Genomic DNA, 16,303 nt, shown 5'->3' with positions numbered 1-16,303 from the left:
GCCAGCAGGCTGTGAGGGCCTCTAGGATTTGTGAATTTCTGAAAGGTAAAGGGATGGAATGAAGCAGTCAAATTCGGCACAGCAAGGCTTTCCCAGAGGCAGAAGCTTCAAGCACCACAGACCACAGACACAATGCAGGTGCATCTGACCCAAGAGGGAGCAACTGTCATATCTCCCCTCAAATAGTTCTGCTTAAGGAGAAAATGAAATAGAAAAGGAATTCCCCCCCCCCACTCCGTTTTTTTCCAGTAAGAAGCTCTAAGAATAAATACGAAAAAGAATGCAGATGTCATTACTTTGCTAAAAAGAAAGCAGTGAGGGGTTAAAGGAATCTTAATGCCATTGCCGGGGTCCACAGATTTCTCAAAGAGGAACCTAGGAAAGATAGGTTTAAAAAAAAAAAAAAAAGCGATGTTTACAGAGAAAGAGGAAAAGAATTAAGATAAAGATGCCAAAAATGCCTCTCACCGAGGCCCAAAGAAATACAAGAACAGCTTTGGCCCTTCTGGTTTTCATGCCTTTTTTTCTGTGGTCCAGGCCCAGGCTCTCTCGGAATAGTTTCCTGAGGTCACCCCCAGATGAAAAGGACCAAGCAACACAACCAAAAAGGCCCACCGCACAGGCTTGAAAAATAAGACGCTCAGCCTAGGCCTGATGGCCTAGGCAGCCATGAGGAACCATCTAGCCAAAATCCATTTAGCTGACCAAGAATACAAGAGTTATTTGGGAAATGCCTGTTTTTTTAAGTCAAATGGAATGGCTGTTATCTCTATTATTTTTATTATTATCTCTATCATTCTCTTTGAAGTGTCTCTGGGGTACCATCACTCAGGCTGCAGGTCCTTTCCCAGAGTGATTTTATGGTTATTTCATCAAAGGGGGGCGTTTGGGGCACACACTCTGGTCAGTGAAGATGTCACTTGTCCCGCCCCCTCATTTTCTCTTGTTAAGTTACCTTCGTGAAACCTTCTAACTGCCATTCAGGTTACAGACCTACCTTTGAACTTCTCATTTGGCAGATCTGGGTTAGTACCACCCATTACCTAACATTTAAAAAAAGAAAAAAAAAACCTCATTACACTACACAACATGTACGTACAATAAGGCCTTTGTCCTTAAAAGAAAAACATAATTTTCAACAGAGTCAGCTCCCAGAAGCCAAGGGAGCTAACATCCAAAACCCAATATAAACATTAGGGCTTGTGTCAGGGTTTCGGAGCTCCAGCCTCACTAAAAGGGGAGGAAATGACCCAGACCAGCAGCTACAAGGATGGGGGAAGCATTTTTCATTGTGACTTTTGAGAGCAGGAGTGAGATAATCCCAGATCCTTCCCTCTCACACCTCCTGTATTGTCACACACATTGCTGCCTTTGACAGCAGGATATTTCTATAAGAGAGAATGTTCCTTTTGTCACAAAGAAAAGCAGGTCTTAATGTCTATAGGACTCTAAATTTTCAAATGAGTACATTCTTTCAAAGGGAAAAGTGTGTTTTTGTAATGATTATTTAGGATGTCTTTTATAGAGAGGGCTGACCTTCTGTGACAAACTCTCTGGGAGAATCATGTTCTGGAACTTGGAGTTCCATTCTTGGGGGTGGGGGGGAACTAGCCCAAGTGTTAACAACCCAAACTATAAACAGGAAACTCCAGCCTGACTCCTACTTAAGTCCCAAGGTTGCGGACCTCTCGCTGAAGCTATGGGGCTTGCAGAGATGACTGGACAAGGTTCTTAGACTTGCAGACTTCATCTCCTAAGACATAAATTCACCCAGGTAACCGCACTACAACACAGAGCATGCTGTTGAAGAGAAGACAACACGCACAGTCCACGGCGTTGATGGGACCACTGGCTGCAAACTACAAAGCTGCGTGGATTTGTAAGGCCCACGTGTCAAATCCAGTCATATCAGTGAATCTGGGATTAGCCTGTAAAGGATGAGGCCCCCCACCACGGGCATGCATGAGTGACTGTGCTTGGTCAGAGTCACAGTCTCAATTGGAGGGGACTCAGGAGTGCCAGGCTCAGAGGGTCCACTCAGTAATTAAGTTTACATTTTTGCCTCCCACCTGCCACCTCCTGACTCAACGGCAAGTGCCGAAAAAGGACAACTAGGCCTCGCCGTGAAGGCCACATTGTGATTAGTTGTCTGTAGACGGGCACCAATCAAGGAGGTGAACTTTTGAAGATGAAAAACAGAGAAGCAACTCGTCTTCCTAAGCCCCGAACACAACCAGCATTTTCCATCTTTTATCAGAAAAGATAGCAGTCACCTCTATTGAAGTTCCACTCTCTACCTGACAGTCATTCACAGTAAACATATTACATAAGTGTAGACAAAAATTTAAATAAAGGGGCACCTGGGGTGCTCAGCTGGGTGAGCGTCCAACTTTATTTATTTCAGCTCAGGTCATGATCTCACAGTTGGGAGATGGAGCCTCGCGTCTTCAGGCCCTGCGCCGGGCATGGGGCCTGCTTAAGATTCTCTCTCTCCCTCTCCCTCTCCCTCTCTTTCAAAATAAATTAAGATTAAAAACTAAAAAAATGAAATAAAAACAGTCCACTTAATCGCTTCTTAAAAGCACTGCAGAGGGAGTGATTGCACAGCACTTAGATAGTGGCAGTATCATTTTGGAGGTGCTTACCATATTCCAAACCCTGTTTTAAGAACTTTACATGTTTTAGCCCACAGTTCTGACCAAGGCCCTATGATGAACACAAAGAGACACAGAAAATTAGGCAACTCACACAAAGTCTTACAAGCCAACAGTAGGAGTAGACTTAGGAATCCCTACACTATTGTTCCTTAAAAAATATACGCATTAAATCATCTGCTAAAAGCTGGTTTATGGCACACACTTCACTTTCTTCTATTCAGGTTCTTACCCTTAATAATTCCATTCATACTGTTATGCAAAGGCCTTTCACAAACATCAGTACGTCTAACCCACAGGTATCACCTCAGATAATGGCTCCAGTCAACAGATTCGGGCCTGCATTATTATTCCTCTTTAGAGATGAAGCTGCTGGGTACACAGACCATTGCGATTTGCCCAGAACTCACGACTGAGGCTCAGAGAGTACAAGTCACCTGTTTAGTGATGCACAGCTACCAGGTGGCCCCCATGAGACTTGAACCCGGGATTTCAGACACCAGGGCCGCCACTCCACAGCTATACTTTAATGACAAAGCAGATATTGAAAATTTAGTGAAGAAAGAAAATATTTTTCCTGAAGACCTAGCTTAGGGATTAAATTATATCGTAATATTTTTAAAGCACCATTAACAGTTTAATAGAGCAAACTTGAAAGTTCATAATGGTAAGATTTTATATTAGCCAGGCTCTTTTATATTGTTGCTCTTATTCATTAAAAAAAAAAAGGAAAAAAAAGCCTCAGTGTGGTCTTGTCCATTTTGCCCTTAACTATAGAAACATTCCAAAGATGTTTGGAAAAGTATATTACTTTTATCCACGAAATTAGTTTTGTTTTGGTACCTTTTAAAATTTCTTGTGGCATTTAACACTTTTGCTAAGATCTTTCCAAATCAAAGTTTGGAAAATTTGTGATTTTTGCAGTAAATTTTCAGAATCGCTACAGCAATCTTAGCTTTGGATTTCTATCAAATGGGGTTCCACCAAATTCCATCTATGATGAATTCGATTCCATGTGAAATGTGCAACAGGTACCAGAGAGGTGCGCACCATCACTGACTGTTTCAAATAGTTCGATAAGATGATGAGAAAGGTCCTTCTTCGATATTCTCCTAGAATCTTCAGACTAACATTGCAAAATTTAATACCCCTGGTCTTTCTGTTCTTCAAACCTCTTCTGCCTTGGTCTGCACTTTGCTGGTTCTGCTCCTTCTTCTATAACTACTCAATCTCTGCCATGGGTTTCTACACTTCTCTACCCTTCTCTTATTTTTTTTTTTAATATGAAATTTACTGTCAAATTGGTTTCCATACAACACCCAGTGCTCATCCCAACAGGTGCCCTCCTCAATGCCCATTACCCATCCTCCCCTCCCTCCCACTCCCCATCAACCCTCAGTTTGTTCTCAGTTTTTAAGAGTCTCTTATGTTTTGGCTCCCTCCCTCTCTAACCTTTTTTTTTTTTTTTTTCCTTCCCTTCCCCCATGGTCTTCTTTTTTTTTTTTTTTTAATTTTTTTTTTTTAACGTTTATTTATTTTTGAGACGGAGAGAGACAAAGCATGAACGGGGGAGGGTCAGAGAGACAGGGAGACACAGAATCTGAAACAGGCTCCAGGCTCTGAGCAGTCAGCCCAGAGCCTGACGCGGGGCTCGAACTCACGGACCGTGAGATCGTGACCTGAGCCGAAGTCGGACACTTAACTGACTGAGCCACCCAGGAGCCCCCCCCCATGGTCTTCTGTTAAGTTTCTCAGGATCCACATAAGAGTGAAAACATATGGTATCTGTCTTTCTCTGTATGACTTATTTCACTTAGCATAACACTCTCCAGTTCCATTGACGTTGCTACAAAGGCCATATTTCATTCTTTCTCATTGCCACGTAGTATTCCATTGTGTACATAAACCACAATTTCTTTATCATTCATCAACTGATGGGCGTTTAGGCTCTTTCCATAATTTGGCTATTGTTGAAAGTGCTGCTATAAACATTGGGGTACAAGTGCCCCTATGCATCAGCACTCTTGAATCCCTTGTCTACCCTTCTCTTAAATACAACCCTTCTTCTAATTACTCTTGTAGGCCCCTTTATGGAAAGCTCGGCGTAGACAAATAATTTATTACGAAAGTTTTGAAGTGTATTTCAATGTAGACAGGTACCAAATTGCTGTTCTCTGGTCCGGATTTCTCTTCTGAGCCTACTGGGCTTTTCTACTTGGAAAATCCATATCCAGGCCAACTCATCAGGTCTAAACTCACGACATGCACCCATGTCAGTAACCTCTTCTCTTCTACATGGTCTATGCCACTGACTAGAACTCTCAAAATTCCCTTTAATTCGCCCCACCCCCCACTTCTGTTTTACTGCCAAGTGCTAGCAACATGGGCTCTAAACTTCCTCTGCAAGTCTTGGGGTCTCAGCACACTCGTGCACTTTTTTTAAGGTGAGCTACCCAATTTTGATTATTGCCTGAAATTTGTGCTACCACTGACAGTATATACTATCATGGTAATATCTACCAGATGCAGTAATTTGCCAACTGGGTCAAGCAACAGGATAGAGCAAAAATGGAATTTTGAAAGTAAGCTCTGGGAAGCACACTATTCCATTCAGGTGACTGCACCCTGCTCTCAAGACAGTAAGTGATTAGCAAAGTGACTGCTACAGAGACACCATAGCATTTCATGCCACTTTAATGACACTGTATTTCATTACTGTCTTGCTGGGCGTGGCTTGGAGTCTTTTAATCCACATATTCTAGAACTGGAAGGTGGTTAAAGAAATTCAGAAGAACAAGCGACATTGGTTTACCCCAACATCTTCTTCCATTCTCACTGCCCCTTCTACTCCAGGCTGCTTGCTCTCGACTGACCACAACAGATCCCTAGAGTCTGCTGTCCAAACTCCAGCCTTGCCACACTGGAAACATCCCCACAAAAGCTCCTAGAGGCATTTATAAAAAACACATCTTACTGTGTCATGTGGCTGCACCAATATAGAAATCCCACCCCCCACCCCCCAATTACATGAGTGAAACCGATCTCCTTATTATTGCACTCAAGGTTCTCCCCTGGCTGGTTCCCACCAGACTTTCTAGCTTCAGCTTCTATCAGAGCTTCAGGCCCTCAGGACTCTGCCATTTCCACAATTCCCAGGCACACACTCCTCTGTGCCTTTCCTTCAACAATGCCTTGCCACAACAAACTTTCCTCTACCCATCGAGGTCCCAGATAGTCCAGTCAGATTTCAATTACAGCTGCCTCAGCTCGGGTTCATGTCTATTATAGTGCTTTTCTGTCACTCCTGTGGAACTTATTTACGCATGTGTCTTTCTCCCCCATTAGACTGTGGGCAAGAGTCTGTCCTATTGGTCTTTGCCTCCCCAAGGTGCCCAACCAACACAATGCTTCAAACACAGAAAAGGCTAAAAATAATAAAATAAAATGGAAGGGGAGAATGAAGTGTGGAGAGAAGGAAGAAAGAATAATATTATTGAAATTATAACCTGCTATCCCTAGTGCTTTGAATACTGTTTTATAGAATTAGAACTGGGAATCGAGAGGTCTTAAAATACACACTCAGCTCATTTGCTGATCTTAACTAAGTTCAACAAGCACACTTGACCTCCCGGTACCGTGAAAGGTGGTGTTATTCGTATTCTTTTTATCACAAAAGAGTCAATATACCATCAGCTGGACAGAAGTGCCACAGAAGAGGGTGCGAAAAAGTGATATCCTTTATTTGTTCAACAAATTTTTTATGAACGGACCTTTTTTTCCATTGTTTTGCCTTGCCTGGCTTTTCTGTCTGATTCTCCTGCCTTCGCCATAGCTGTACCCCAGTCTACAGAAGGGCTCCCCTTCTTCAGCATCATTTCCTAGACTTAAAACACAGTTTACTGTTGATGCGCAGTTGAAAGACCAGAGACCATGTTTAAAATGGGATGTGGACAAGATGGGAATGAGGTAGGGGAGCACACGACTAAATGGGCGGCAAAAACCCACTCAGGTCTGGAACGGGGTTGAGAGACTTCCACGAGGCGGGCCAGGAAAATCCCCATGTTGCCAGACCACTAGGCAGTTTTTCCAGAATTACAGCGCTCCTGAGTCCCAACTCTATCCCTCTGCCAATAAAAGTACAAGTGAAGGTGACCCCACAGGCATAGAGATGTAAATACTCTGCAGAAAAACGAGGCCCCTCTTCCATGGAAAGTTTTTTTAGTGTTTAATGGAGAGCAAGGGGAAAACTTATACCAGGGCTCACAGACCACTGGACCAATAAGGAAGCAGCCTAGATCGGCCCAGTCCAAGTCTGGAGGGATAGAAAACCCCACAAATGTTCCTGACTTAGCCCCGTTCATTCATAGCGATGGGTGGGCTTGGCATCATTATCCCCATGCTGCTTCTATTTTTTTTTTTTTTTTCCTTTTCTGATGAAACTTTGCATCCTACTCCATGTGAGGAAATAAGAATTTAAACAATAACGTCATCATCAACAACAACAACAATGAATCATTCTAGAGAGCTCGCTCGATGCCAAACCCAGGGCTAAGCCTTAAATGCTGTTGTTCACTTGATTCTCACAGCAGATCTCTGAGCTTGGTATTAACATTCATCCCACTCTCCAGATAAGGAAACCAAGCCCTGGAAATGTAAGATAGCCTTCCCACGTTTACCACCAGTTAGAGACAGAGCCTAGATTTGAACCCAGGCCCATCTGATGCCAGATTCAAAGCTCTTTGCCAAAATATGATGCAATGCCAGACAAAAAAGCTCACTGCATTGCAGGTCTTCCTTTGAAAGGGTCTTCCAAATTCCAGACCAAAATCACTTGAACCACCCCTGAAGAGAGCCTATGTCAGCTTCACAGAGGTTGAAATAACTCTTTGAAGCTCTTAGAAGTACTTAAAGATGTCTTTAAATAGTAAACAAAGAAAAAGTAAAAAAGTAGTAAGAGCAAATTGGTTTAGTGGAGACGAAATTGGCTTCACATCCCAGTTCTGACTCTTAGTAACTATATAACCTCAAGACATTTGCTCTGCCTCTCTTAGCCTCAGTAAAGCATGGGTAGAAATAATTGCTTCAGAGGTAGTACTGGTGAACTTGCTAGCACAATGCTAGAAATAAGTTACTTCCCTTAAAACTGTTCTATTGAATACATTGTTCTATGGAAAGGCAATTGATCACAACACCTTCTAAACAGAAAACAAACAAACAAACAAATCCTGACCACTTCCTTAGTGATCGAAACACCTGTGATAAATGTGATACGAAACAATTTTCAAAAACTTATGCAAATCTATGTATATGTGCATATACTAAGGGCAGTATCTCTCTGAACACATCTGGACTACTTCATATTTCCTTTCTCTCTTTCTCCCCACCCCCATCTCTCTGTCTCTCTCTCTGTCTCTCTGTCTCTCTCTCACACACACACACACAATGAAATCCTGATGTAACATTATCTCTCTCATGCTCAACATGTGCCTAACACTTGCTCAGATAATAGATATCTCTTCTCTAGCCAGTTAATTTCAACAATAAAAAAAAAAAACATGAGGATGTTATGGAGATAAGGCATCCCAGAGAACCGAAGATGCTGGTAGCTACTTCTTTGGTGACCGAGAACTTTTGTGATTAAAAGGTAGAAGACAGCAGACAAAGTCTCCCCTGTTCTCACCACTTGGTTGACTCTAAGACAGGTGGAGCCCGCTTCTTGTAACACCAAATTTCACGTTGCTTTTTATGAGCAGAGGGTCCATTTCTACATTGCACCTCCGGATTTAAAAGAGGAAATTTAAACCTCAGAATAATGTTTTTTGCTGAACAAAATGTATGCCAAACTAAGCTCTGACTGACTTCTGGTTTTCTGAGTCCCGGCCTCCAAAGTTTTCTCAGGTTTCCAGGACTGGGCCGAACTCATTGGCTGGTGCCATTTCCTTCTATGTGACACTTAGGTGGAAAAGGGACAAGAAGTAGGAGTGCCACCTCAAGTCACACTTGGTGGACGTGGCGATGCCCAAAAGATCCAGAGAATTGTTTTAGATTCATTATCTGAGCATGGCTGGCTCTTATCAGCTGTACTTCAGGAAAGGCACCAACGTGTTTTCCTAGGCATTCTGGGGGAAAAAAAAAAAAATTCCAGCAAGCAGGGGGAAAAAAATCATACAAAACAGCAGTGAGTCTGAGCCTTCCTTCCTCAGCCCCATAAAAGCCCGTTTTTTAAGGCGGAGGAAAGCCACGCTTTGCTTTCTGACTAAACAATGGAGCACTGGCATCTTTGATCTAAACTGCCTACCGGATTCCCTCAATTTCATGACAGTGGTCCAACTTTCACCTTCCCCTTGAATAGATGAACTGAAGCTTTTCTGACTCCTACACTTTAAAACTATATCCACCACCAGTAACAGACAGGTTATTCTTGGATCACAGCGGATTCTGGCAAGATGCTGGGCCGAAGCAGACGAGGATAAATGAGAATACGATTATTCAGTTCTGCTTGCCGTGGCCACCGTGCCCGCTGTCATCCTCAAAATTCCCACAGAAATGAGCTCATTCCACTTTAAAACATTTCGGAGCTTAAAGGTTTAAATCAGGCCAAGTTGATTTTGTGGGGTTTTTCAGGCTTTTACACTGTAATTACATACAGGACTTCATGCCACCTATTTCCTCCCAACTGTAACATTTTACGTCTTTTTTAAGCATACGTTGAGGTTAGCCTTTTTTTTTTTTCTACATGTTATGAAATAAGATATGAACTTGTGCTCAGCTTTAGGTACCTTTCTGCCAAAAGGCTGGACCAACACAAACTAAATATGACTATTTTCTTTATCCAAAGTACAGTTTTGACTATTACATACCCTCTTAATGTACATACATAAAACCGGCTCACAACTAAAGCTCCCTGCAGGTCAGCTGAAATCATAACGAGATTTTCCTTTCATATAATGTGATTAACAAATGTTAGCTAACTGAACTCCAAAAAGACTCAAAAGAAAAAAACAAAATAACTCAAGCAGCACCGAGAAGTAAAATGATTCAACAATCTTCGTATTTTTTCCTTGCTTTTTCACACCTTTAATTAAGCAAATAGCCTGTTCCACTTGATTATAGGTAGGTGCCCTAGAGGCAGATGAAACCGAGAGCGAATTCCAGCTCTATCTACTACAATATGAACTTCACAAGCTACAAGACTCTTTAGCCTCAGTTTCGTTGCCTGTAAAATGGGGGTAGTAAAAGGTCTCAAAGGACTTTTGTGATGGCTAAATTAAATAATGCGGGCTTAGGTAAGTGCCAGCAAATAAAGTGTTTCGTAAATGTTGCTGTTACTGATATTATCTATCTGCTAAAAATGGCTACCTTCCAACCTAAGTATACAATGCCAACCAGCCTCACTGCAGTCTGGGGTGCTTTGAAATCCAAGGACTGCAGTAGATCCCTCAGAAACTTACCAGAACATACACAAATAGAGAAGTGGCCATCCATCTATTCCTTCTCAATTTTATCAAGTCATTACAAATGTTTGGAAGCACCGACTATGACAGCTTGGGTCCCATAATCCTAAACCTCTGCAAAGGTCGGGAGAACGTATCACTGAACCTTTCAGTTCCTGAAGGAGCTCAAGACATCTTAGGAATAACAAGTGAATGGGATTGCCCGAGTTAGGACTTCACGTGTTTATAAAAGGATATCTAACAGCTCTCACTCAAGGCAGATACCTTCAAATGTTGAAGATATAAATGAACTTGCTATCCTTCGGAGCTTAATCAATACTTTTTAGAATAAATAATCATTCCCACTTGAATCCCAACTGAGGCTTCTTTTCTCTTCTGATTCATTCTTTTAGCTTCAAAACAGCAGGATTCTAACAACTCTCTTATTTTCAGTAAGGCTGTGCTCTCAAAGAAAAGCACTATTTTCCACCCTAACAAGAATACTGAAAAGGGGGATTGCTCTGTGTAGAATTTTTCATAATGTTATTCGGGAACAGTTTGCAAACTGTATATTTAAACTTTATAAGTAGTAACACTGCCAAAGAGAAAAACACTATTTTCACATGTGGAGCTCCGAGCACATTTAAATGTTATTCAGTAATGTCCCCTGAAATCTTAAGAGATTAAGATAAAATAATTTACTCATTTTATACAGATAAGATCAGTGAAAAGGGAAGGTTATCACTCCCCCAACCCACCCTCCACCCCCAATACATTTGTAAATATACAATGGAGACAAAATTTAAATGCAAAACTTCAACAGGTCATTTAGTGAAGGATCACTAACTGACACGGCAACTGGTAAAATCTAAAGAGCCCCTTTCCTGGCTCTCTTTTATTAAGGTAACAACATTTACCATCTCAGCAAATGTAATGTATTTTTACCTCTGTTTCTGTTGATTCCCTTAGTCTTCAGAACCTGACAATCATTTGATACAGACATTCACCTTCACTCATTTATCATTTTGCAACATTGACCTCATCCCTTGTCATGAGAAAGTTTGGGTAGTTTAAACCCAGATGGCTTGGCTTTCACCTAAATTGAGAAGAATCCCTTCTATGGTTCCATACAGCATGTTGATCTGTTAACTAGCAGTCATCTATCACTTTTGGGCTTTGCATTTGACTGCCTTAATGTGTTTCCAACAGGGTTTTGTGATGTGTAGTTCTTAACCAAGTTTTGCCAAAAGTGATTGGCATGTAAAACACTGTCCAGCAAATATGTTGCTCTTTGTGAGTCTATATTTCATCTCAGAAATTCGTGTTCATATAACTTAATCTCCCCCATGTGGTTACTCATTAGATCTTATCATTAAGTATTAAACCAAAATAAATGGAAACAAATTTTTTTTTTTTAGTCTATTAGCCACTGCCAGTGTTAACGAAGCAGCTGACAGCCAAGTGTCATTCTCTGTTAAGGATAGAATGTCCTTTCTGACTCATGCTCCCAGATCAGAAATATAAAGACTGTTCTGGAGATCTTAGGGTATCACAGGCAGAGAAATCCAAGATTACACCTCATCCTCATGTTTGTTCTCTGTGACTGTCACCTCTCTTTCCCCTTGTCAGGGATATCTTATCCCCGACTTTTACACTTAAACGTTATCTCATCTTCCCACTAAGACGACAGAATCAAGGCAGAAAGTGTGGGGGCACCTATGATTTGGTGGCAACAGCCATTCCGGGAACAGACAGTGCCAACGGTAATTTTATCACTGAGACGATGCCTCACAAAGCCCATCTTAATTTTATTTCTATAAGGATGATGTCAAAAATAAGAATCCCAAAGAAATTCAACTGAATTCAATTTGCCAGCTATGTGCAGTTTTGTAATGACTAAAAACCATTTTTAAGATCTGGTTATATTATTACATTTAATGGATTCACCTTGTCTAATGGAGCGATGGGCTTCACATTACCTGATCTCCATACTTACCAAGCAGACACACATTATACAAGGGTTGTCTGTGATGAATGGGATCTGGAGGACTTCACCTTCATTTTCACATTTCGCAACAGAACCTGAAGTGAAGGGGAAAATTCAATCTCACTGAATGGCATTATTGCAAACATTTAAATTTTTACACTAATCCTTTTTGAAGCAACTACCCGGATTCAGAAATCTCTAATGAGTTTTAAATTATCAAACTCAACAAAACCAAATCCCCCCAGAAATAATTATTTTAAATAATTTTATTTGAGGTTTAAAAAAAAAAGCCTGTCATATATAAACAGATTTTCTGCTCTCAGATGACTTAAGTACAAATCCAAGTATTTCACTGACTCTTTAATACTCCTCCTCCTTGATGAAGGTATTTCAACTAAACACATATCCCCATATAAGAAAAAAAAAAATTTCAAAGTGGACATTGAGGCAGAACAAAATTCAGGACTGTGGCAATGAACAGGCCTTTCTATGAATCTGCCTCATATAATCTTGAGTTTAAATCACTTTTTGAAACAATCTTCTTTCCTCCTCTCTTAGAAACGGACTCAATATTTTCTTTTCTGCACCAGGTGTCAGTAAAGTATGTCCTTCAGAATAGTAGCTGAGGTCTTCACCTGCCTGAAAGCATATCATTATTATATCCTGCTGATATTACCCTTTTAAAATATGACAGTTTCTTTAAATTCAAAGTCTGGAGTGCCAGTGTTTTAAAAAGCACTCCTTACACAGAAGCTATGTCGGAACCTTGTAGAGTGAGAAAGAAGGGTATGTGGAAAACGGCGCAAATGTTTTTCCTTGATACGTACATGAAGGGAAGGGGTCAAAACAAGGGTTGAGGAAAACAATAAAAATAAAGAAATTTCTCAAATTCCAATAGAATTTCTCTTGATGTTAACAGCTTCTCAGTCCTCCACCCCTTAACCTACTCACTGCCTTCCCACCCCTTAACACGGCGGGCTTCGCTTCATCCCCACCGGCCAGCGAGTGGCAGGCGCCAAGGTGCTCGCTCCCCACCCTCCGGTCTCCCGGGCGAGACAGTGCCTCGGCTCCCAGGTACCAAGCCTGCGTCCGGGAGGGCCGGTCCCTCCCGCCCCCTCCCCTACCTGTCAAGAAGGAGGAAGCCAGAGACATGGGGACCCCCGAGCAATTGAGCAGCAGCAAGACGCAGCAGGTAATCCCGGGCGAGCGCCGGCAGGGACGCTCAGCCAGAGCCCTGACGCCGGAGAACCAGAGCATCGTCACCTGGAGGGAATCCCGGGCGACTGCAGGTCCCGCGCCGCCGCCTCTGCTCCGCTACCGCCGCTCGCAGTCAAAAAGGGCTCTCAGCCGGCGAGTCGGGAGACAGTCCGCGAAGGAGGGAGGCGGGCGCCCGGGAGGGGGGGCTCGGGGGGGGGGGGGAAGCGAGGGGTGAGGGGCGCCAGGGAGGAGGGGTCCTGCGGCCAGGCTCCTCCAATGCGGTTTTTTTTTTTTTTTTTTTTTTTTTTAGGGAGTTGCTCACAGTGGCTTAGTCGTCGGCCCCCCTACGCCAGAGATGGGGCCGGGAGGAGGGGACGGCGGAGCAGCCGGAGATAGGCCGAGAGGAGAGGCTGCGCTGCCGACTGCGCACCACCGCTCCGCCGCCGCCGCCAGGGCTGCAGCTACTGCCCCGGGCGCTGCCGCCGCAGCCGCGTCTTCCACTCCTGTACTCCCCACCTCCCGCCGGCCCCGCCGGCTCTCCGTCCGGCCGGCGCGCGCGCACGCTCCCGCGCCCAAGACGGGGGCGCACCGGCCGCCGCCCGGAACCCGCTGGGGGCGCCCGGGTGCAGGAACCCCGCGCCCCGGACACGTCTCAGCCGGGCGTCCAGCCCGCTCCCCAGCCCCTCCAGGGAGGCCGCCGGCCCCGGGTCGCGGATCCGAGCCGGGCAGGCGTGTCTCCACGGCCCGGCGCGCTCGGTGCCTCCTCCCTTTCCCGGGGAAACCCTCCCTAAACGGGGAATGCCACACCGCTTCTGCTCACGCCCGGGTGCCCCAACCTTATGAGAGAGCAGATAATGGGGCGATAGGGGCGCCTCACCACCCTGCTGTCTCCCAGGTGCCCCAGCTTTGGGAAGGAGCGACAAACGGGGCGCAGGAGGGGCCCAGCAACTTTTCACTCCCGGCTTTGCTTCCCTCTGGCGGGGGCGCGGCAGTGGACTGCCGGGCTGAGCGGACACAGGGGTGAGGCACCTCCGACATCAGTGTTCAGTGCTTAAGTGTCTGCTCGTGGTGACATTAGGGAGGACAGAAGTTGAAACGACAGGCAAGGTCGATTAATAAAAGCACAGAGGCGAACGCTTTTCGCCCTTAAAAAAGAACAGTCGCTCCAAGACTCCTCCCTTCCAACCTCTGGCGCACAGGGGCGGGGAGGTGCCGTTTGACTAATCATTCATTCAGCCGCGAAAGAGGGAGGGACGCGCCGGGCGGCTTATCTCTGGCGGGGGGCGCCACCGGGGACTCCGCAGCTCGCAGCTCTGTCGCCGCCGCAGCCTCGCGGCGCCCTTCTTGCCTCTGCAGCCCTGGGTGTCGGCGAGTCCGGCACGCCCCGCGGATACCTCCGCCGGAATCGCGGCCTTCTGCCCAAGCAGTAGCACCCAGCCTCTGCTCAAAGAGGGGTTGCAATGGAGAAGAATTTTTGTAACCAAATTGGAGGAGGCGCGGGGTGGGATTCAGGGAACATTTAGCTTGGGCTGGAATCTGATAATCAGCTGTCTTCGGAGTTCACCGTGGGTTGCCGGCTTCCTCCCCCCAAGAATGGAAACCGGGTCCCGCGTGCCTATCCTCCTGGCAGACCCGCCTGGGAGGATCCCCAAGACAATCTTTGCCTAGCCAAGCACTTTTCTTAGCGGGACGCACTTAGTCTCCCGGCGAAGTGGGTTGTCTGCAGCCCCAGAAACCAAATCTTTGAAAATGAATTAGTCTGTTTGCTAATACATTTAGTCTAGTTCCATCTTATCCCCTCCGCGCTTGGGGCGGGAGTGAGGGGTGCTGTTTATGTGTTTTCATGTTTTAATGCAGCATTGCCCACGTCCCGCACATCAAGGAGCTGATTGGAGCACACTGCTCCGACAGGGAAAAAATAAGGGAAGGGAGAGCTGTCATTAGCCTAGCACGCTCCATTTCCCTCTCAAAACAGGTTTTTAGTAGAAAAGTTAGAAGAAAAGAAAGATGATGTGTGGCTCTTTTGGGGGTCCCCCCTCCCTCACCAAAAAACTGGCCGTGGCCAGGCAGCTTCTTGAAAATCAGAATGTGTTTAACGTATTTAACCATAAAGAGGGAAACTGTAAGAAACAAAAACCCTCCAAACCCAATCTTACCTCCCAATTCATAGTGACTGATTAAAAAATAAAATAAAAACTTTTATTACTAGATAAGCACAATCCGTTGAAACCACTATCTTCTCAATCTAAAAAGATTCTCTCTGCATGGGGTTTTTAGAAAAAGATGTTAATCACAACTTAACTAGGGAAACACAGAATAATGGGGAGACTGAGAGACCTTTTATCGCTGCAGACTTAAGCAGTAGATTTGGATAAACACACATTAAGGAACCAGAGGAAATTTGAAGAAGGCCTGTGAGTTGCTCTGATGTGCCTTCTCTGGCACCAGCCACACACCCTCAAAGGTTTGCATGACAAAATTCTTCATGATGGAATATAGGTGTGTGTGGCCTTTGACTAACAAGGGGCGAGGTGATTTGGGATGCATTGAAACCCTCTCTGTAGGTACAAATCCAAAAACCACCTGAAAAACATTTTCATCTGTCTGTAAGTTTACGAATGTGAAAGATGTACAGAAGCCTTTGGCAAACCCTACTCCCCAAAGCATCCGACTCCCCAGAGGACTTACCAGAATGTTCCTGCACACATTCATTGCTGCTGCTACTACCCCTTCAAGTGAAGGTCTATCAGCTGCCAGTTGGTCTCTATCTACACAAAGCTGAGATATTCCAGGGTCCAAAAAGAAAGAAAAGAAGGCCTCATTGAATGACACATAAATCTGCTTTCACAATTAAAACGAATGGTGGTACCACCCAAATCCCAAAATGCTCTTGAGGGAAATCGAAAGAAGACAATGAATGTTTGGCTTTGTTTATAGCATTTTTCAAGGAAAGGAGGTAATGGGGCTCAAAGACTATTGCTTAACTCATGACCCATTCCGTTCTCAGATAAAGTGCTGTCTCGTCCTCTTTA

At 44.3% G+C, this 16,303-nt stretch overlaps 1 protein-coding gene across 2 annotated transcripts in view; it reads right to left on the bottom strand.

Annotated features, from left to right (window-relative positions):
- BMPER (BMP binding endothelial regulator) overlaps positions 1-13,412 on the bottom strand; it is a 247,186-nt gene extending 233,774 nt beyond the window's left edge. Inside the window, exons 1-2 of one of the 2 annotated variants that reach the window (XM_042969737.1) lie at positions 13,338-13,412; positions 12,084-12,169 (exon numbers count right to left, since the gene is read on the bottom strand). In XM_042969737.1, the coding sequence (XP_042825671.1) occupies positions 12,084-12,098 (15 nt within the window). In that variant the 5' untranslated portion in view covers positions 12,099-12,169; positions 13,338-13,412. Of the gene's footprint in view, positions 1-12,083; positions 12,170-13,198 lie in introns of both variants that reach the window. The other variant, XM_007078567.3, reaches the window with a different exon arrangement.
- Between the last annotated feature and the right edge of the window lie 2,891 nt (positions 13,413-16,303).

Source organism: Panthera tigris, chromosome A2, assembly GCF_018350195.1.
Source record: "Panthera tigris isolate Pti1 chromosome A2, P.tigris_Pti1_mat1.1, whole genome shotgun sequence".
NCBI classification, from domain to species: Eukaryota; Metazoa; Chordata; class Mammalia; order Carnivora; family Felidae; genus Panthera; species Panthera tigris.
Note: the sequence above shows the minus strand (reverse complement) of the source record. Positions and strands in the feature narration are given on the sequence as shown.